Source organism: Macrobrachium nipponense, chromosome 4 (genome assembly GCF_015104395.2).
Source record: "Macrobrachium nipponense isolate FS-2020 chromosome 4, ASM1510439v2, whole genome shotgun sequence".
Classification (NCBI taxonomy): domain Eukaryota; kingdom Metazoa; phylum Arthropoda; class Malacostraca; order Decapoda; family Palaemonidae; genus Macrobrachium; species Macrobrachium nipponense.
In genome coordinates, this window is record NC_061100.1 from 58025365 (window position 1) to 58047763 (window position 22399).

The 22399-nt window shown below is 39.0% G+C and overlaps 1 protein-coding gene across 1 annotated transcript in view; it reads left to right on the plus strand.

Annotated features, from left to right (window-relative positions):
* Positions 1–22399, plus strand: part of LOC135210934 (intraflagellar transport protein 81 homolog) — a gene marked incomplete in the record, with an annotated part of 587949 nt that overhangs the window by 374429 nt on the left and 191121 nt on the right. Inside the window, 2 exon segments of the mRNA XM_064243906.1 lie at positions 729–909; positions 14121–14276. Of these exon segments, the coding sequence (XP_064099976.1) occupies positions 729–909; positions 14121–14276 (337 nt within the window).

Consider the following 22399-nt stretch of genomic DNA (forward strand, 5'->3'; position numbering starts at 1 on the left):
AGGTAGCAATAATAGTCTACAAAACATCCTATCTAAAAAATGAATCTCCATATTGAAGACATGGTCTATTCTCTTAAGAGCAGATCACTATTTCTTAAATTACATTTTTCCTAGAAATACAGACCTGAAATGATAAAATGATTCCACCTCTAACATCCTTGCTTTTGTCCATATTGATAAAGGGAAATGTGAGAATTAACAGTCAGGTGAATGGATTTCATCCTCGCCCGCTCATCTACCTGTTAGTTAACCACCTTGTTGTCATGTTTTAGTGACCAAACTAGCTTACTTTACAAGATATTTTTATATTGCTTAAAGACTTCAGGTTTACATATACGTACAGCATAGGAAATGCAATGTTTCACTAAAAGAAAGTTGCTATTTTTTAGAATTAGTACTATACTGTATTGAGTTATGTATATGCTGCTATAATAAAATTCTTCTCTGGCCAGCCTGATTAGAGTTGAGAATTTTACTGTAGTGGCAATAATAAGATGTTCTTATTAATTGTACCTTTTCCCTCTAATTCCGAAGCTTTTCTTGTACATACTACTTAATACTATGAAATATGTCCCTTTTCCTAGTCGTGTAGATTATTTTAGAAATTGTATACTACGTACCACACACCTGGCTAATTTTAAAAAGTTTATTTGAAACTTTTTTGGCAGTTGTAAATATCTAGATATTATAAACTAATATGTGTTCTATACAGTATTTTGTTATTTCAGGAGTGCCTTTCGTCAGGGGTTGGTTTCTGGAGACAAACATGTCTTGTATCCAATACTGGCATGGCTTTTACAGAGAATGGAGGAGCTCAAAAAACGAGCCTACTTAGCCAAGTACCTGGTGAAACTTGATGTCCCAGCTGAGATCCTTGGAGATGCAGATGTTGCTGATGTACATTTAAAGGTAAACACTAGCATTTACCAGAAATATGCAGCATTTTTATTCTCTTTTGTATGTAATTTTCCTATAGTTGTTTTTTATTATAATGCTAATTTCTTTACACACATGATATTTTACAGGTGGAGGAAACTTCCCTATTTCAAATCTGCATAAACTGCCTCTTGGATGCAAATTTTGGTTACCTCTAAGAGGCAGGGTTCTCACTGCAACTAATATTTGTTTTACAAGTTTTTATATGATACACTTACAATTGAAACTTTAGACCAGTTTTTCTTTTTTGTTAATTTTTAGTTTTTAATTTAGAGTAATTTTTTTTGGTCTTTATCCTTTGTACCTCTATATTGTGCCTTCTTTCTGGTCTTTCCTCTGGCAGAGCTTGGTGGCTCTTTTCTTTTTAACTACCCTAGATTATCAGGCTCTGGAGTACTTGGACGATCAGGACAAAAACCAGCACAATTTGAAGCAAAATGGCACTTCAGGAGTTTTTTTGCTCACACCAGTTGCATGATGGTGGTGTCATGTCAGACAACAATAGCATGCCTCAGTAATCGGGGTGGTATGAGATATGCGTAATGGGAAGAAGGTTAATCCTCTCAATGACTCTGTTCCAGTCATTGCCAACTATTTCAGAGGCAGCAAAGATTATGGCCATGCATTGCCACAAAATTTAGACAACAAGGCATTAATCTCAATTCTTCATCGAGATTATGTCTCTATATCCAGGATTTTCACTAGCATTGAAGAGCATGACAAGACATCCCTATGAAACTTTAGGGCTGATTTCATTTTTCTTGCTATCAACATTATTTTCCTAGGAGGCAGTCTCCAGTTTACAGCAGGAGTTCCATCCCTTGGGGCACACCGTAACGGGAAGCCTCGTAATTAATAATGGGATTAAATAACACTTACAGCACTGTATATCTGTGTAACGATGCCATAAATCTACTTACAGTACCGAAAAATCAGGGTTAACAGCGCCGTGAGGCAAGCACCATGAGTCCAGAACTGCGTAATCTGGATCTGACGAACCCAGGGACTGCCTGTAGCATTTGCCTCTGTAAGGAGATTTAGGAGAAAATGAGTAAGCTCCATGCCACCTCTAGCAAGGTCATGCAATTGGAAAACTGGGATTAAATTAGCTCTCCTGTACCCCAGATTTTCTTGCCAAGATTGAGTCATCCTTTAAACAGAATCACCTTGCAGCTTCTATTGCTGTTCCTTTTTGAGGCGTACATGCTAGTTATGAAGATGATTTCCTTTCATGAAATAATAGTACATAATAATAGCCAGGGACTATGGACTTTAGGGAGTAAGTCGAGGTTGTTTTTACCTACAGGGACAATGAAAAATCAGGTATGTATACAGTACGTACATATAATAATACCATCTCTTTCTGGCTCAGACTTCCCATCTTCAGAGCATGATATGAAGTTTCAGATTAGAGGGATGTTCAGGTAAAGATGCTGGTAGTACATCAAATTAGAGCGTTGGTTGCTTCTCTTATCCAAGAAATGTGGATATTAATGCTGTTTTAAGGCTAGGCATTAGGAGTCATCAATACCTTTTTCAAGCTTTACTATAAATAATATGTACCTATAAGTTTCTATATTTGTTCTCAGTGGTTCCAGTAGTCATGCTGGCCAAGCTTTCTCCCTTCCTATACTCTTTGGAATTTTGGGATTCCTTCTCATCACATTAATTATTTCCTGGGTGTCCTTTAGATATAGATCTTCCACGTTACCTCACTACTATCTCTTTTGTATATTGTAATGCACTTCTCTTACAGAAGTTCCCTCAGCCTTATATTTATTTACTTATAAGGTCATGTAACAGCACCAGACTCCCTTGAAATTGGATTCTAGATGCTTCATTCCCCATTACTTGCAGCTGGTTTCCTCTGCTATTGCCATTTTGCTTCCAGTAGGAGACCTTTGGGTGTAGGGAAACAATTCATATTGTTGATAGCAACCTTCCAATGCCTTGCCTCATGCTTCTCAGTTTCTTGGAATCATGTTCTTGGTGTCTTATCCATCAATTTATTCCTTTTCATCAGATCTCATGCATCTAAATCTGCAAGCTCTTGCATAGAAAGTACCATTTCTTTTCAGCTGTCACTTTTGACTGAATACTTTTTGAGGAAACAAGCCAGCTTTTGCTATTTCTTAGCTACTCATAGCCCAAATTTACAGTTTCTAAAAGCAATTTAGTCACCTGGCACCAGATACATTATGTTATGGCAGTTGGTTATTCGTGTGCTCCAGCTCCTTTTACTAAAATACAATCTTTGATGTACAGTCACCTCTCAATTAACTCGAGGGTTATGTTCCAGGAAAGTGTGCGTTAATAGAAACGCATTATGTATTTAAACATATTTTTCCCATAAGAAATAACAGTAATAAGGGGGATTATGTTCCTGTACTTGGGGAACTCTGTACAGTGTTCCCCGTATTCACGGGGGATGTGTACCAGGTACCTTAGAACTCCCCTCTAAAAATGCCCATATCTGCCTATCTTGAAAGTTCAAATACCAAATGTATACTTAAAGTATCATCCTACATCAAAGATACCATTGTACAGGTATTATTAATATCAATTCCAAAGTCATCTTAAACATTTACCATTAGAAATATATAAACAGCCAATAACAGAGAGAGAGAGAATAACTCCCTCACGATATCAATAGATTGAAAGGAACTTCTATAGACAACACTTATTTCCCCCCCCCCCCCACCATAAATACACATATCTATTCCAGAGAAGGGAGAAAGAGAGGACTGAACAATTATGTTTGTCTGTATATCCCCCCCCCCCCCCCCCCCCCCCCCATTCTTTTGCTGAGAGAGAGAGAGAGAGAGAGAGAGAGAGAGAGAGAGAGGAGAGAGAGAGAGCTGAGAGAGAGAGAGAGAGAGAAGGAAAAACAGAAACACCAAATGTAAACCTTATGTAACATCCTACATCAAATTTACCTTAAATTATTATCATTTTAATGTATTAATCTTAAAGACTGTACCAATATATGTAATTTCAAAGTAATCCTAAACATTAGTACCCTTAAAGGTATATACGTATGTACATACATACGTACTTCTAACACTTGCAGCCAAGAGAGAGAGAGAGAGAGAGAGAGAGAGAGAGAGAGAGAGAGAGTTGTCCTTACAGTATTTAAAAGAGTAAAATGGAAAAATTATTGTATTTAAAATACTCACATATGAATTTTGTAATTACATTTATAGTATTATTATTACACATATAGTATTACTATTGGAAAATATAAATAATAAACTTATTACATGCATATACCATAAAAAGAATCTCATCAGTAAGAGAGAGAGAGAGAGAGAGAGAGAGAGAGAGATGAAGCATAGACGAGAGAGAGAGAGAGAGAGAGAGAGAGAGATTGCATAAAAACCATTAAATTTGTTGACCATTTTATGGCACTGTTACACAGCTTCCCAGCTCCGAGCGTCACTGGAGTTATGAGAAGGTAGGGAAATTGATACAGAAAAAGACGAAGGGAAGAATTTTCATTTGAAGTTAGTTATATTATTATTTCTGGGCTCAGCTCGTGTCGCTGCGCGAAATATCCTTTAATCTATTATTTCTAGGGTAAATGTACTAACACATACCAGAGAATAAATAAATAAAGAAAAAGGTCAGTACAACTGACTCGCTCACCCTCCAAGAGGGTGTCGGTATGAACACTATGGCGAGTGAGACCACTACCACGAGCCGAATGCCAATAGAAATCTCCCACTACAAAATCCCCACAAGAGGAGAGCCGACCCACAGAGTGGGCAGCAACTACTACTACTCCATCCCATGCTGCCGACTGCTGCGCCTCTGGTGGCCATCCTTTTCAGTTAGCGCACTGTAGATACACGTGCCCTTTTTTGCTCTGTGTTATTTGTGCCCTTTTCTTTGGATTTATTTATCATGGAGCGTGCAGCCATCGCAGCAGCTAAGTTAAGTACTCAGTGTTTATTACCAATTGTTTTCTTTCCGGCCCTGAGCCCGTATTTGCCGTTTTTTAGGTATAAATACGAACTCTAGGTCGGAAGCATGGCAGCATGGTTCTGCCTCGTGGCGGGTTCGTTCTTGGTCTCCCATACCCAGAACATTCCCTTACTTTAGTACGCTCTATTTTTATCATCCGATTTGTTTTAGGGTACAGTCTACACGGTTTTTGTCATGCATGCATGTCTTTTACCTTATGTAGGCTCCTTCTATCCAGACCCTAGCCACGGCTCTTAGTATCGGCCCCGGCTAGCTTTGAGTGGTAGACTTTCCTTCGGGTTAGTCGCACACTCTTGGATTTTTCTCCTACTTTTTGTTTCTTTCTGTCATGATTATTCATTTATATTATATTATATTATATTGTGTTTATGTTAGTAGGCGTCTGGCTTCATTTAGCCTAGGTTATGGCCCATAGGGCCCATATGCTACCGCTCTTCAGTTCGGTTGCTTCCCGATAGCATCTCTCTGATCAGCCGGTTGTGTTTTCTAGGCCTTATTGTTTCATTGTTTTGTAGTTACCGCCCTGTGGTCACTACGTGATCACGGGGCAGCCAGACGCCTGTCCAGTCATCTTCCCCCTCCCGCTCTTCCATAGAGTCAGGGGGGGTGGGTTGGTCTACCCATGCTCGCTCCGCATACCCGAGCCTGCCTCCCTCTCCCCCCCAGGCGGAGGGAGTAGAGGGACGGGACAGACCCAGACTGGACCCGACCTCTCCAGCTTCTCGGTCCGGCCGGATGGTAAGGTGGGGGGGATTGGCCTTTCCCCCCTCCGTCGCTACTCCGTCGCTCCGTTGCTAGCCCGAGTCTGTATGTCCTCTCGCCCTTTCCCACCTTACTGGGGCTCCTCTGCTACCGGAGCCCCGGCATCCAGCGGAAAGGTGCTATTCCACCCAGCAGGATGGACCGGGACATACAGTTGGTCTCTACTAACCACTCTGTCTCGCTGAGTCACGACACTCCGCCACGCACTGGACTTAGTCCGGTACGTTCGATTTTTATAAGTTTAAGATCTGTTTTGTTAACTAGTAAGTTTATCTTAAGCTACCTTAACCATCCCCCCTCCCTTACCTGCTCACCGGATCTCTCCGGGGTTATAGCCTATTCAGGCGTTAAGGGAGGGGTTATGCCCAAAATTTTTCCGAGCTCCGGCATGCAACGGAGTTCTTCTGTCCTTTAGCCTGTAAGTGATAGCCTTTAAGATACTCATGTGTCTTTTCACTTACAGACCACCAACTGTGAGCATCCGGGATGCGCCGCCACACTTCAAGACCCATGTGGCCACGAAGTTTGCCGGTCCCATGCTCCATGCGCGACTCCGCACGGGGACATCCAGGTCTGGTATCACGAGACGTGTACCATCTGTTATGATCTGGTGAGCCAGCTTTTAGACGGGGTAAGTATTCCAACTCCGTTAGCCAGTCCCCATTTTGTTGTAGTTCTTAAGTTTTCTAAATTCAATCTTCCAAACTTAAGATAAAATTCATGGGGTTTTGCAGCCCCTATAATTTTAGGTTAAGCCTTTAATTTAGTTTTAGTTTTAAGTTTCATCTTAAAATCTAATCAATACCCTCTCTTCCAGGCTCCGGCTGTGAGGGATACCGCACTGGCAACCCTGCGGGCCTGGGTCGGCGGTTTTGGGAAGAACGCCGCCAAGGGTATGCCCTACATTCTCGAAAAGAAGTTGGCGGTACTGATCTTCCCCGGAGGCAAGGCTACAGGCTACGTCGACCCAGCAGAGGCGGCCCCGACTATCGCTTTCATTCAGCAACAGCTCGCTGCCTCGTTGACGGATCAAGGCCAGGACATCTCCTCGGAAGTCGCGACATTGGACATTAATATTGAACCTATGGTAGGTGTAGACGACCTGTTGGTCGAGGTAGGTACGTTGGACGCCCAAGGGATGCCCTTGGGTGCCACTGGATCTTCTACCCCTGCAACCTCTCCATCCTTCCAAGGCTTTACAGGCACAGAATTATATACTTCTCCTGACGCTTCCGTTAGACCCAAGGTCAAAGGTCAAGCAGTAAAAACCTTGACTAAGACGTCGTCGTCGTCTAAAAAGACGGCGTCGGCGTCATCTTCTTCTCGTAAGTCTCCGGCTAGAAATCCCGGAGCAGAGAGATCTAAAGCTTCTGGGTCCGGCTCTAAGTCCTCTAGGAGTAGATCCTCCAGGGAGAGATCACACACTCCAGCGGAGTCGACAGTTCCACTTCCTTTGGTTCCGGTTCAGAGCCATCCTTCCACCTCCGCAGCAGCTCCGGCCTTGGATTCCAACGCTGGTCTGTTGCAACAAGTGGGCGATCTGGTTGGTTCTCTGAAAACCAGCATGGAACAAATGATCTCCCGGTTGTCTGATAGGATCACCTCTCAGGACAACATTATAGCCGGACTGAGCCAAGCTCCACTATCTTCTCCCCCACCTTTCAGCACAGGGGGAGCCCAATTACCCCCGTATGACTCTCTACCTCCGTTCTCAATGAACAATCCTTGGAGAGTAGCGTCATACGCCCCCTTCCAAGACGGACTTATCTCTATCCCGGAATGTGGAACTCGGAGGATTGAAGACTTCGAGTTCTACCCGGAAGACCTTCAGCCTCCGTTCATCGGCTACGCCAGGCTCACCGCCTCGGCATGACTCGGGACGATAAGTACCGAAAGAGGACAGTCCTCTATTCACGAGACCAGGCTCAGAGAGAATGGCTCAGGTGTCTAGAGGACATGGATTGTTCCAATACAAAGATTCAACCATTTAAGAGTCCTTTTACGATCTTTACAATGGAAGAGAGTACCCCGCTCCCTTTCTTGACAAAGATCGCAACAACCACCATTCCAGCAGCCCAGAAGGGGGATTCCATGCCATCTCAGCTGAAAGAAGCGGACCCTACGTCTCCTTTACTTCCCTCAGCCGGTGAGTTGTGGGAAGATCTGCCCAACACCTTTTCAGCGGGCAAACTCAAACCGGACTGTGCTATGGAGCAGTTTGGTGAGAAGCTACCTAGGCTTCCAGATAGCCTTATTCAGGCTGAATTTGATGCTAAATCGAGGTTAGCCAGGTCTATTAATACCATGGCCATAACCGAGGTGGCTACCATTTCCTATGGTTCTGAGCCACTCTTTAAGCTTCTTACCAAGTCTCTGACTCAAACGGTGCAGTCGGATATGTTTGAGTTCGCCACGGCTAGGACGAATTGTAGGAAACATGTCCTCCAAGAAGCAACAATTCGGCACGAGCCGAATAAATTGCTTACATCGAGCATCTGGGGAGCAGACCTCTTCCCAGAGGCGATGGTGAAGGAGGTCCAGGCAGAGGCTACGAGATTAAACCAAAGCCTTAAAGATCGTTGGGGTCTTACAGCCAAGAGACGCCAAGATCAAGTGGTCAGAGGTAAGGCTCAAAGGAAACCCAGACGTTTCCAGCCCTACCAGAAGAAAGCAGCCACGCTTTACTCAGCAGGTTCCAGCTGTCCCGTTGGTGCAAGCAGCCCAACCTCTACCTCCAAGGCTCAGTCGCAGCCAATCTATGTTATTTCCCCCCAGCCTCAACCCTCCACCTCTTACGCTCTCTCTCCAGCCTACAATCAAGTCTTCGAGGGTCAGGCTTCCCAGAAGTATGACCGCTCGGGTAGGGGAGGCAGAGGTAAGCGATCCTTTCGTGGGAGAGGATCGGGAGGGTCCTTAATAGAGGAAAACATTTCAGGGGAGGCGAGGAGGCTAACCAAAAACCAATGAGGAATTTTCCAGGTATGGAGGGAAGGCCTGTTTGTCACTTCCGCCACCGGTGGAACTTCAGCAAGTGGGCGCAGAGCATTGTGTCAAAAGGCCTGGGTTGGAGCTGGATAGCGAACCCACCCCCATCCAGACCTTTCCGCCAACTTCCATCCAAAGAATTGACGGAGTATGCGGAGGACCTCCTTCAGAAAGGAGCTATAGCGAGAGTCAACAGGTTAAAATTTCAAGGACGCTTATTCAGCGTGCCAAAGAAAGGCTCACAAAAAAGAAGGGTAATCTTAGACTTGTCCCGCTTAAACTTAGCCATTCGCTGCGACAAGTTCAAGATGCTCACGATCTCGCAGGTACGGAACCTTACTTCCCCGTGGGGCCGTCACCCACCTCTATCGATCTTACAGACGCTTACTATCATATCCCTATTGCAAGACCACTTCCGTCCGTATTTGGGCTTCAAGATAGGAGACCAGACGTTCTCCTTCAAGGTAGTTCCTTTCGGGCTCAACGTAGCACCCAGGGTGTTCACGAAGTTGGCGGAAGTGGTGGTTCAACAACTAAGGTCGCAAGGGGTTATGGTAGTAGCGTACCTCGACGATTGGTTAATCTGGGCTCCAACAGTCGAGGAATGCCACAAAGCAACACTGAAAGTGATTCAGTTCCTGGAATATCTAGGTTTTCAAGATAAACAGGACCAAGTCAAGACTCACTCCAGAGTCAAACTTTCAGTGGCTGGGCATTCAATGGAATCTATCCTCCCATACTCTGTCGATTCCATCAACCAAGAGGAAAGAAATAGCGAAGTCAGTCAAAGCAATTTCTGAGTCACAAACTGGCGTCGAGAAGAACTCAGGAAGGATCCTGGGCTCACTCCAGTTTGCATCAGTGACAAACATCTTGATGAAAGCCAAACTGAAAGACCTAACCAGAATCTGGCGCTCACGAGCAAATGTCAGGTCCAGGGACAAGTTATCCTCAGTCCCTCAGATTCTACGGAATCGACTTCGCCCGTGGGCAAAAGTCAAGAACTTATCGATTTCAGTACCCCTTCAGTTTCCTCCTCCGGGATTACCATCCACACAGACGCTTCATTAAGCGGTTGGGGAGGATATTCCCAGTTCAAAAAAGTTCAGGGAACTTGGTCACTTCAGTTCCGTCAGTTCCATATAAATGTACTGGAAGCAATGGCAGTGTTCTTGACTCTAAAAAGGTTACGTCCGCCAAAGTACTCCCACATAAAGCTAGTCTTGGACAGCGCAGTGGTGGTACATTGTATAAACAGGGGAGGCTCCAAATCGCGCAATCTAAATCATGTCATGGTAGCCATCTCTCCCTGGCGGACAAGTTCGTTGGCTCTCCTCCACCCATATAGCTGGAGTGAGAAACGTCATAGCAGATGCTCTATCCCGATCAGTACCTCTAGAGTCGGAATGGTCACTGGACAACAGTTCGTTCCAATGGATTCTTCAGAGAGTTCCAGGCCTACAAGTGGATCTCTTCGCATCCCAAGCGAACCACAAAACTCCCATGTTATGTGGCCCCCAACCTGGACCCTCTCGGGCCTATGCCACGGACGCCCTGGCCCTAGACTGGAAACAACTGGGAGAAGATTTATGTCTTTCCTCCAGTGAATCTTCTCATGAAGGTATTGAACAAACTTAGGACATTCAAGGGTCAATGGCTCTAGTAGCCCCAGACTGGCCGAAGAGCAATTGGTACCCTCTAATTCTGGAACTGGGTCTTCGCCCTCTTCGGATTCCCAGTCCCAAGCTCTCCCAGTCAGTACAAACGAAGACTGTGTTCGCTTCCTCAGGAATTCTCAAAACCCTAACTTTATGGATTTCATGAAGTTTGCTGCAAAAGGGATGCGAATATTGACCCTCAAAATATTCTCTTCTTGGAATCCGTAAAAGGGATTCAACTTTAAGACAGTATGATGCTGCTGTCAAAAAGTTAGCAACCTTCCTGAGAGAATCAGATATTAGAATCATGACAATCAATTCAGCTATATCCTTTTTCAGGTCTTTATTTGAAAAAGGCTTAGCAGCTAGCACCATTACGACAAACAAGTCAGCCTTGAAAAAAGATTTTCAATTTGGTTTTCAACATAGACTTGACAGACTCCTACTTCTCGTCTATTCCCCAAGGCGTGTGCTAGACTTAGACCTTCTGTAAGGCCTACGTCAGTGTCATGGTTCTTAAATGATGTTCTAAAGCTGGCTTCAGAAACTGATAATGACACATGGTTCTTTTATAATGCTCTTAAGAAAAACTCTATTTTATTAAGCTTGGCATCAGGAGCTAGAATTTCAGAACTGTCGGCATTATCCAGAGATCCGGATCATATTCAGTTCCTTCCCACAGGGAAGTACTATTTCTTTCTCCGGAACGTAGTTTTATAGCTAAGAATGAAGATCCTTTGATGAGGTGGGAGCCATGAAGGTACTACCCCTTCCACAAGATATATCTCTTTGCCAGTATCGACCTTACGAGCCTTTCTGTCTAGGACCTCCTCATCCTCATCGGGTCCTCTCTTTAAGAGAGAAAAGGTGGTACTTTATCTATTAAAGCATCAGGCAGCAAATCCTGTACTTTATTAAACAAGCCAATCCTGACTCCTTTCCAAAAGCACATGATGTCAGGGCAGTAGCCACCTCAATTAACTATTTCCAACATATGAACTTCGATGAGTTGAAAAAATATACTGGATGGAAATCGCCGACAGTATTTAAACGTCATTACTTAAAGTCCTTGGAAGCTCTGAAATTTTCAGCAGTGGCGGCGGGTAACATAGTTTCCCCAGACTCTGCCTCAATCTTTAGTAGAAGATCCAGTCCTCCTTTCTACCTGTCTCACCCAACAGTTCGTCTATTCCTGCCTTGTTCATCTACGGTTACCTTGTGTCTTAGCTGCTTTTATGATGATATGGTGGGTGTCCCTTATTTTTTTGCTAGGGACACTCACAATCGATTGTATATATTGATCTCTTGGATGTGATCCCCTTTTATTTTTATGCTAGGGGATACATCTTATCTGTAATGGTTACGGGTTTTGTATATTAAGTTATATACATTCCTTTATATATTATTATTATTGAAGTTTGTTCTGTTTAACTTATTGTCTTAATTGCTTTTAGAGTTCTTTGATACATATCAATACACAGATACTATTTCTGAACATATATGCCATCTTAGCCCTGTATATATGTAAATTACCTTAAGTTAAGAAATATTTATTAGCATTAAGTTTAATTTAAGCAATATTTCTATTTTTTTATCTTGTGTATATGTATCTTTATTAGCAATTATATTCTTTTATTTTATTTTATCTTTATTTGAGACCTCTTTTTTTGTTTTGGGGGGGGGTGAATTTTGTTTACAATCTTGTGCTATTTCTCTGGTACGATTTCGCGCAGCGACACGAGCTGAGCCCGAGAAAAGGGATTTTGACGTAAGGAAAAATCTATTTCTGGGCGATTGGCTCGTGTCGCCAGCGAAATCCCACCCTACCCATCCCATCGCTCAAGATTGTCTGCTAAACTTCAAGATGGCCAACCAGAGGCGCAGCAGTCGGCAGCATGGGATGGAGTAGTAGTAGTTGCTGCCCACTCTGTGGGTCGGCTCTCCTCTTGTGGGGATTTTGTAGTGGGAGATTTCTATTGGCATTTGGCTCGTGGTAGTGGTCTCACTCGCCATAGTGTTCATACCGACACCCTCTTGGAGGGTGAGCGAGTCAGTTGTACTGACCTTTTTCTTTATTTATTTATTCTCTGGTATGTGTTAGTACATTTACCCTAGAAATAATAGATTAAAGGATATTTCGTTGGCGACACGAGCCAATCGCCCAGAAATAGATTTTTCCTTACGTCCAAAATCCCTTTCATTATTACATATTTGAAAATATTAATAAACACATGCATCTACCATAAAAATTCTCTTATCACAGTAAGAGAGAGGAGTTATCCTTATGTAAGTGAAATGGAAAGGTCATTTTTATCTCTTAAAAATACTACCACATACGAATTTTTTAATTACAGTTTTATTATTATTATTGTTATTATTATTATTATTATTATTATTATTATTATTATTATTATTATTATTATTATTATTATTATTATTCAGAAAATATCAATAAACATTTTACATACTAGTATCATAAAAATTCTTTCATCTCAGTAAAGAGAGAGAGTGTGTGTGTGTTTATCTCTCTGTTCTCTCAGAAAATACTTATATCGCTTCCAGCGAAACAGAGGGAGGGAGTTACCACTATGACATACATATCCTGTGTGGCAAAAGAGAGTGAGAGAGAAATTTCATGAACACTTGGTGGCAATAGCACAACAGCTGCTCCCCCACCTCCCATTATACTTGATATGTTTGACAGTTTTAGCACCTGGAGTTTGAAAAAGAAGACTGGGATTTCCTTCATTCTTACATAATTTTTCAAATTTATAAACTAAACTCTTACTAATTCACTTTAGTATATTTTTAATGAATTGATGTTATTGCTGTATACATATTAATATTTGAAAATATGAAATCAATTATTTATCATACAAAAAAACCATACATCTCTGTAGGAGAGAGAGAGAGAGAGAGAGAGAGAGAGAGAGAGAGAGAGAGAGAGAGAGAGAGAGAGAGAGAGAAGAATTATTATTTTTACTATGTGATATCATTTAATCTTATTAAACTTACTAACACAGTATTAATCAGTATTAATATTTGAAAATTAGTAAATCATTTTTGTACCATAAAAATGCATTTAGTCATGAAAATAACATCAAAATACACTAATTGGTGGTGGTTTTTGCCGGAAAATCCCGCGAATAGGCGAATCCCCAGCAAATAGTGGGTAGATATGGTACAGAGAGAAATCTACAATCAGTGAGTCCGCGAATCCGGAGAACGTGAATACGGGGAACACTGTACTTCATTATTAATATGATACTATGTAGGTCAGACAAAAAAAAACAGAACCAAATTTTTCGTTTTTTTAATAAATAAACAAAGTCTTTCGCTTTATTATTAAATACAGTACACATTCTTTCGTTTTATTAATAAATACATACAGTGCACTCTACTATGTCTTTGTTTATGTTGACGGCCGTCGTCTGCAGGGCACACCACCCCACGCAATGGCTGCCTCCGCTAGATGATCCTGATATGCGGGTGATTTGAAAACAACACTCATGCGCCAATTTGCATTAGTAAATAGAAATTTTTGCATTTTTACAACATTTTAATATATTTTCTAGCTTGCGTTACTTAAACACACGTTAATTGAGAGGTGACTATATCTCCTTCCAGTTTACTATTTGAGCGAGTGGAAAATATTTTGTTTTTCACTGAACACATTTAGAATTTTCTAAACTTATCTAAACTGTAACTTTGTTGGCCACCCTCATTCCAGTCATCATAAACACTCTTTGAATAGTATTAGAGTAATAGAATTTAATGTTATCATTGCTATTGCAGTATGAAGAGCTGATTGAACAGTTCAAGACCATCCATAGAGAATATGAAGCACTTAAGAACAGTGGTTTCTCCACAGCTGAGCTACGAAGGGACATATCTGCTATGGAAGAAGAACGGGACTTGGTTCATCGAAGAATAGAGCGCATGAAACAAAAGGTAATTTTACTTTGATTTTTTTTTCATATTAACATGCAAATGTGAGATTAAAGCATTAGTATTGTTTGCTCTCATTACTAGTTGTTTTAGATAAATTTAGTATATACTGTCTGAGTTTTATGATGTTAGTTGCATTTCATTTCTTGCATGTTAATGTTAAATGATGAATTTTTATTTGCTGATAATGATGCATCATTGGGGTACGTGGTTAAATTTAAGGGAACTACAAGCAGTCAGCTTTTGGCTGGGGTTCCATTGCTGACAAAGCCCCGTAACCCAAAACGACATAAACTTGAACATCATAATAATAATGGGAATAAATGGCGTTGTAAGCACCATAAAAGTGGCTATAGTTCCGTGAAATCGCTTACGGTACTGAAAAATAAGGTCAACGGGACTGTGAGCCATGTGTCATAAAGTTGGAACACTGTAAACCAAGACCACTGTTACCCGGGGACTGTCTTACATTGTGAATTACTGGTATTGGGAAATAGAAAGTGTAAGGAAATTATACTTAAGTACTGTGCTTTGAAGCAATAATTGATGTAATGTATAACTCATTTGGACACTCATGCAGGGCGATCCCATAAATTTTGTGCATGTTATGAATATTTTTGGAACTTATGGTTATTGACATCACTGACTTTCTAACAATGTGTAATTTTGTACATTATTGTGCATGTGAATTTGAAAACAGTAATCAGATGGTTATTATCTGCTGGCTTGATCTGTCATCATCACTTTCCGCAATAGTTTTTTACTCCAAATTCCATGTTGGCACAATATAGTACACATATAGATCCAGTAATGTAATACCATATAAGTAACTTATCAAGTAAAAACATAGCTAAACTTTCTACTCGCACAGCAGCTTTTTGGAAAATTTGCTGTAGCTCTTTTACTGTTTTATGTAGGGGACAGATCCCACCAACTATTGGAACACATGGGAAACAACAAGTTTTTGTTACCTGATTAGCTTTTTTGAATTAGTTCTCTAGTTTTCCAGCACTTGTTATGATTCTCATTCAATATGCAGTAAATACAGGGGGCAAGAATGTAACAAGGAGAACACTTTTAATTAATATGCTGATTGGGATGAAAGACAATGGAAAGTGCTTAAATCTCACTTAGATAAATCAGAGAGGGATAGGAAGAGGAAAGCAGTTTTTCAAGCAGAAAGACATTTCTTATCCTAGAAACTTCCTAAACCTAGTTTAAAAGTTAGCCCTGCTATTTCTTTTACTCCTATTCCTGTTTTTTCTCCTAATTCTGGGCCTCCTACTATTCATCCACCTACTCCCGTGCCAGAGACCCGTGCTTCCGCCCCTAATCATTCGATAAGAAGATTGGTATTGTAGTGAGCACAGTGGCAGAATTGGGAGCATCACTGAAAGTGATTATGGGTAAAGTATTCACCATAAAACTGATGGGTAACAGTGTAGGTGGCTACCCATACCATCTGTTCTCCTAGACAAAGGTCCCTGTCATACTCCCCTGAACCTAGGAGGAAGCATACCTGAAGTCTAGGGGAGCCTGATGGTTTTTGCCCACAGCTAGTAGTCACTCCCTCAGTTGAGCCTGTTGCACGATCCCAGGTGGCGACAGACAGCTGTTGGAGAGGCATCTCTTGGAGGTGTATCAGTTGTCTTCCAATTCCAGCAATTCCAGCGCTGACAGGAGGTGCCGAAAATGATACCTAGATTCTTCACGACTGCTTAACTGCCCTTCAGATGATGTGGGTCAACGTTCAGATCATCTTCCAGTTAACCCTTAAACGCCGAGCCGGTATTTCCGAAAGTGTCTCCCGTATGCCAGCAGCGTTCGCTAGTGAGCACTGAAGTGGAAAAAAAGTTTTTTTCAACAAATCACAGCACGCTTAATTTTCAAGATTAAGAGTACATTTTTGGCTCCTTTTTTTGTCATTGCCTAAAGTTTAGTATGCAACCATCAGAAATGAAAAAAATATAATTTTCATATATAAATATTGGAATATATGACAGCGTGAAAAAAAAATCATATATAATTGTATACAAATTGCGCTGAGCAAAACGGTTAAAGCTATTGAGTTAATTATTTTTTCGTTGTATTGTACGCTAAATTACGTTGATTTTGGTATATAACAAATTGTAAAGCGATCAAAGACACAGAGAAAATATTATCACAATATGATGCATGAATTCATAACGCGAGGACATAAAAAAAAGTTTTCAAAAATTCACCATAAATCAAAATATTGTGCTAGAGACTTCCCGTTTGTTGCAAAATGAAGGTAATTGGTTGACTATTAGTAGACTGTAAGTGTTGTAGCTTACAATTGCAGTTTTCGACCATTTCGGTCGAGTTAAATTTAACCGAAGGTCGAATTTTTCTATTTATCGTTGTTTATATGAAAATATTTCAAAAGTGATAAAAGCTACAACCATGGGTTGTTTGTTGTTGTATTCTACATGAAATTGTGCACATTTTCACATATAAAACTTTATGTAACGGCTAATATAAAACGTTGCAAACATTACGACAATCGAACGAAAAAATTTTGATTTTTTTGGAAGAGTTACTGGGCGGACGTAAGGAAAAAGTTTTTTTCATAAATTCACCATAAATTGAAATATTGTGCTAGAGACTTCCAATTTGTTGCAAAATAAAGGTAAATGGTTGAATATTACTACAATGTAATAGTTTTAGCTTACAATTGCGCTTTTTTACCATTTCGGTCGAGTCAAAGTTGACCGAAGGTTGAAATTTTGGCACTTATCGTTATTTATATGAAAATATTTCAAAACTGATAAAGCTACAACCATGGATTGTTTTTTTTTGTTGCATTCTACATGAAATTGCGCACATTTTCATATATAAAACCTTATGTAACGGCAAATATGAAACAGTGCAAACATTACGACAATCGGACAAAAAAATTTATTATTTTTTCGGAAGAGTTACCGCACGGACGTAAGGAAAATGTATTTTTCAAAAATTCACCAAAAATCGAAATATTGTGCTAGAGACTTCCAATTTGTTGCAAAATGAAGATAAATGATTTAATATTACTATAATTCAAGAGATTTGGCTTATAATTGCGTTTTTCGACCATTTCGGTCGAGTCACAGTTGACCGAAGGTTGATATTTTGACATATCCTTATTTATATGAAAATATTTCAAAACTGATTAAAGTTACAACCATGGGTTGTTTATTGTTGTATTCCAAATGAAATTGCGCACATTTCCATATATAAAACATTATGTAATGACTAATATAAAATGGTGCAAACATTACGACAATCGGATGAACAAATTTCTGATTTTTTTCGAAAGAGTTACCGCACGGACGTAAGGAAAAAGTTGTTTTCATAAATTCACCATAAATCGAAATATTGTGCTAGAGACTTCCAATTTGTTGTAAAATGAAAGTAAATGATTGAATATTACTAGAATATAAGAGTTTTAGCTTACAATTGCGTTTTTCGACCATTTCGGTCGAGTCAAAGTTGACCGAAGTTTGAAATTTTGGCACATCGTTATTTATATGAAAATATTTCAAAACTGATAAAAGCTACAACCATGGGTTGTTTTTTGTTGTAGTCTACATGAAATTGCACACATTTTTATATATAAAACTCTATGCAACGGCTAATATAAAATGGTGCAAAAATTATATCAAAGTGACGAAATAATTTCCGAGATGTGTCGCTGATGCTTTTTAGTGTGAGAAGAAAGAATTTCGTGCCTGTGTAATGATTGTAAACAAAACAACAGCTTGATCCGTTAACTCCCAGCATCCCTCAAGGTGCGTGATTCAAAAGTTTTTGCCAAGTAGGCCTATAACTATTTTTCCGCGAATTTTTAAAAAAACTTTTTTGTGTTGACGTTTCATACGTCAATTAAGCACCCAACAGACAATTTTCGTTGACGTTTAATACGTCCAATAGGCGTTTAAGGGTTAAGCGGTAGTTATCCCAGTTTTTACCGATGGATCCAAAACCAGTGCAGGCACTGGTTTTGGCATAGTTTTTCTGTCCTTTGAGCATAGTTGAAGGCTCTCAAGTAATACAGCTGCATTTACTGCAGAATTATATGGAATTTTAAATACTGTCAAAGAAGTTTTAAAAAGTAATGATAAAAATTTTATTGTATACTGTGACTCTAGAAGCGCTCTAAAGTCACTGAAAAATTTTTATTCCAAACATCCTGTAGTTGTAAGTATTTTAGAATGGTTATTTTTAGCTAAACGGAGGGGTTTTAATATTGAATTTTGTTGGATTCCAGCACACGTTGGAATATCTGGGAATTAACGTGCTGATGCAGATTTAGCCTAGATCATTTAATCTGCTGTGAAGAGATTTTATATCCTCCAATTAGTGAGAAGCATAAAGTACTTTGGCAAAATATTTGGTCTAATTTAACTACTAATGTAAAAAATGAGAACAATTGCACCTGCAATCAATCCTTGGCTGAACAATTTTATACCCAGAAGGTTTGAAATGGCTCGGTGCCGCCTGCGTATTGGACATACTAGGCTGACACATTCCTACTTGATGAGTCGTGATCACAAACCATAATACTGTGAAGACTGCCTAGTTCCACTAACTGTTATGCACTTATTTGGATTTCTTTTTACCACTGGTATTTTAGATAAACTATAATGCTTGTGTGTACCTTGCTTTTATTCTTATTGAAAGTGTATATATATATATATATATATATATATATATATATATATATATATTATATATATATATATATATATACTATGTATATATATACAGTGGTACCTCGAGATACGAAGTTAATCCGTCCGAGGCGGCCTTCGTATCATGAGTTTTTCATATCTTGAACCGCATTTTACATGTAAAATGCCTAATCCGTTCCAAGCCCTACAAAAACACCCCAGTAAATTATATTTCCAGGCTTTACAACACGTGTTCTAGGGTTACGACACCGATCCAACGGAAGAAATATGACTCCAAAAAGGCAAAATACTGTGCATTCTTGAGTAATATTCCACTGCATGTAATGTTCAACCCCATTTTTACTGCTTATATTTGGACCTTAGCATATGTCCCTTAGCAATAAGCCTAGCCTATGTTAGCAGTTGCTACTGTAGCCTAGTCTATGATTCTGACATCTAACCTAAGAAGCTAAAAGCTAGAATATGCCAATAAAAATGTATAAAATAACTCAGTATGTATACCTCATTTCAAATAAAATTATTAAATTAATTATTAACTAAATAATACCAAAAAAAAAAAAAAAACTTCCAACCGTTTGTTTACATTCAGCTCTTACGAGTACCGAACGACCGCCAAGCAATCACTTTTCCTAGCACACAGTAAGGCATAAATTTTCATTAGTATCTCTCTTCAACTAATGAAACTACCAAACAGTATAATAACCATTCATTTCTATTCTTTATTCTATCTTTACCTAATGGAGATACCGAGTTACTGATAGCTATAATGAAACATATATATATATATGTAATATTAAACCAGAAGAAGAATTCTAGAAAATACGTATTTGTTGGCTTCGATGATAGTAGTCTGATGATTTATATTTTATGATATCTAATTCACACTTTTTTTTATTAAATATATTGCATGTACTCATTTCAAATAATTGTTAAGTAACCAATAACTATAATAAACAATCAAAAAAAAAAAAAAAGCTTCCAAACTTCTGTTTACATTCAGCACTTACGAGTACTGTACGATTGCCAAGCAATCACTTTTCCTAGCACACAGTAAGCCATAAATTTTCATTATCTCTCTTCAACTACTGAAACTACCAAACAGTATAATAACCATTCATTTCTATTCTTTATTCTATCTTCACCTAATGTTTTTTTTTATTAAATGTATTGCATGAATAAGTTTTTCAATTTACAGCATCCTTTTACCAATAGAATACATAGACCACAAGGGTAGATGCTGACCAATAGGATAACAGGATCTTATGGTGACTAGCATCAGGAACCAATGGGAGAGCGGGAGGATGGTGGCGAGTTTACTCAGTTGGTGGCACGCGAGTTTTAAAATTGTTCTCGGTGGTCTGGGGACTATACAGCAACAACCTTTCGTAACTTGAACTATTTTCATATGTAGAGCCAGACGTATTTGCTTTCGTATCTAGAGTTTTTCGTAAGTTGAGCCTTTCGTATGTCGAGGTACCACTGTGTATATTGCATATATATATATATATATATATATATATATATATATATATATCTATATATCTATATTATATATTTATATATATATATATATATATATATATATATATATCTATATTATATATATTATATATAATATATATATATATATATATATATATATATATATATATATATATATATATATATATATATATATATATATATATATATATATATATATATATATATATATGTATATATACATATATATATATATATATATATATATATATATATATATATATATATATATATATATATATATATATATATATATATAATATATATATATATATATCTATATATATATATATATATATATATATATATATATATATATATATATATATATATATATATAATATATATATGACAGTGTTACCTCGAGATACGAAATTAATCTGTTCCGAGGCGGCCTTCGTATAATGAGTTTTTCGTATCTTGGAACACATTTTACATGTAAAATGGCTAATCCGTTCCAAGCCCTTCAAAAACACCCCTTTAAATTTCATAATAAAGCTAAATTGACCTATAAACAATGAAATACTACAACAATTTGGGGACCATTCAATACCTAAATTAAGAATAAAAAATCGAAAACCTGTAAATAAAGTGAATATTAGTGTACAAGAAATATTATTACTGTAACGCAAAATGTGGAAGCTTACCTTCAGAGTGAGGCTATCTCCGATAGTGGCGGCAGAGGAGGAGGAGGACAAACGGCAGATAACGTACGTACACTTAACTTTACGAAAACACACAAAAAATTTTATGAAAACCATAAAACTAAAATTTACGAAACACCTTAACAAAACTGTAATACTTAACTTACAGAAATCTAGAAATTACGTAAACATTTTTAATTTTTTTTTATTTTTAACTTTTTTTTTTACTTTTACGTAGGTTTTTTTTTTTTTTTTTTTTTTTTTTTTTGGTTTTTTTTTTTTTTTTTTTTTTTTTTTTTTTTTTTTTTTACAGAATTTCAACTTCATCACCGCTTTCAACGTTTCTGTTTTCATCGCTTGGTTCTTCCTTTTTTGCTTTCAACTTTGTTTTTTATCACTTGGTTCTTCCTTTTTGCTTACTCCTGCTAATGCTGGAGGCCTCTTTAAAAAATAACGATCCAAGGAAGATTGCTTCTGCTTACTTTTCACAATGTTTCTGAAATGACTCGAGCAAACGTCATCTAACTGCGCAAGCATACGACCTGTGTGAGCCTTTTCAGGTGTCTTTTTTTTCGATAAACATTGCACTTTATGAAAAGCGCCTAGAATATCCTTAATTTCTGCCGTTGTCATAGCTCCTCCTCCTCTTCCTCGCCGCTGCTAGAGAACTCCTCTTGAACGACGTTAAGTTGCATGGCCTCCAACTCCTTCAGGTCATCCGTCGTAAGCTCCTCTTGGTGCTCCTCAAGAAGGTCGTTGATGTCGTCCTCGTCGACGACCAGCCCCATGGACTTGCCGAGTGCAACGATTTCATCAAGATCTGGTTCCAAAACAGTTTTGGGATCATCAACTGTTTCTGACTCTGCAGTACCAGCTTCGCCCACGTTGAATCCCTCGAAGTCTCTGGCGGATACGGCATCAGGCCAGAGTTTCCTCCACGAGGAATTCAAGGTTTGCCTCGAAACCTCCTGCCAAGCTAGGTCAATGAGTCTGATGCAAATGACGATGGTCGAAATGCTCCTTCCAAAATTGACGCAAGAGTGAGGTTTGTGGTACGGTGATGTCGAAACATCTCTTGAAAAGATGTTTCGTGTACAGCTTCTTGAAGTTCAATATCACTTGCTGGTCCATGGGCTGGAGGAGAGGGGTGGTGTTGGGCGGAAGAAAAAGAATCTTAACGAAGGAATACTCTGCTAGGATATCTTCCTCGAGGCCAGGAGGGTGGGGAGGGGCATTGTCCAACACCAGC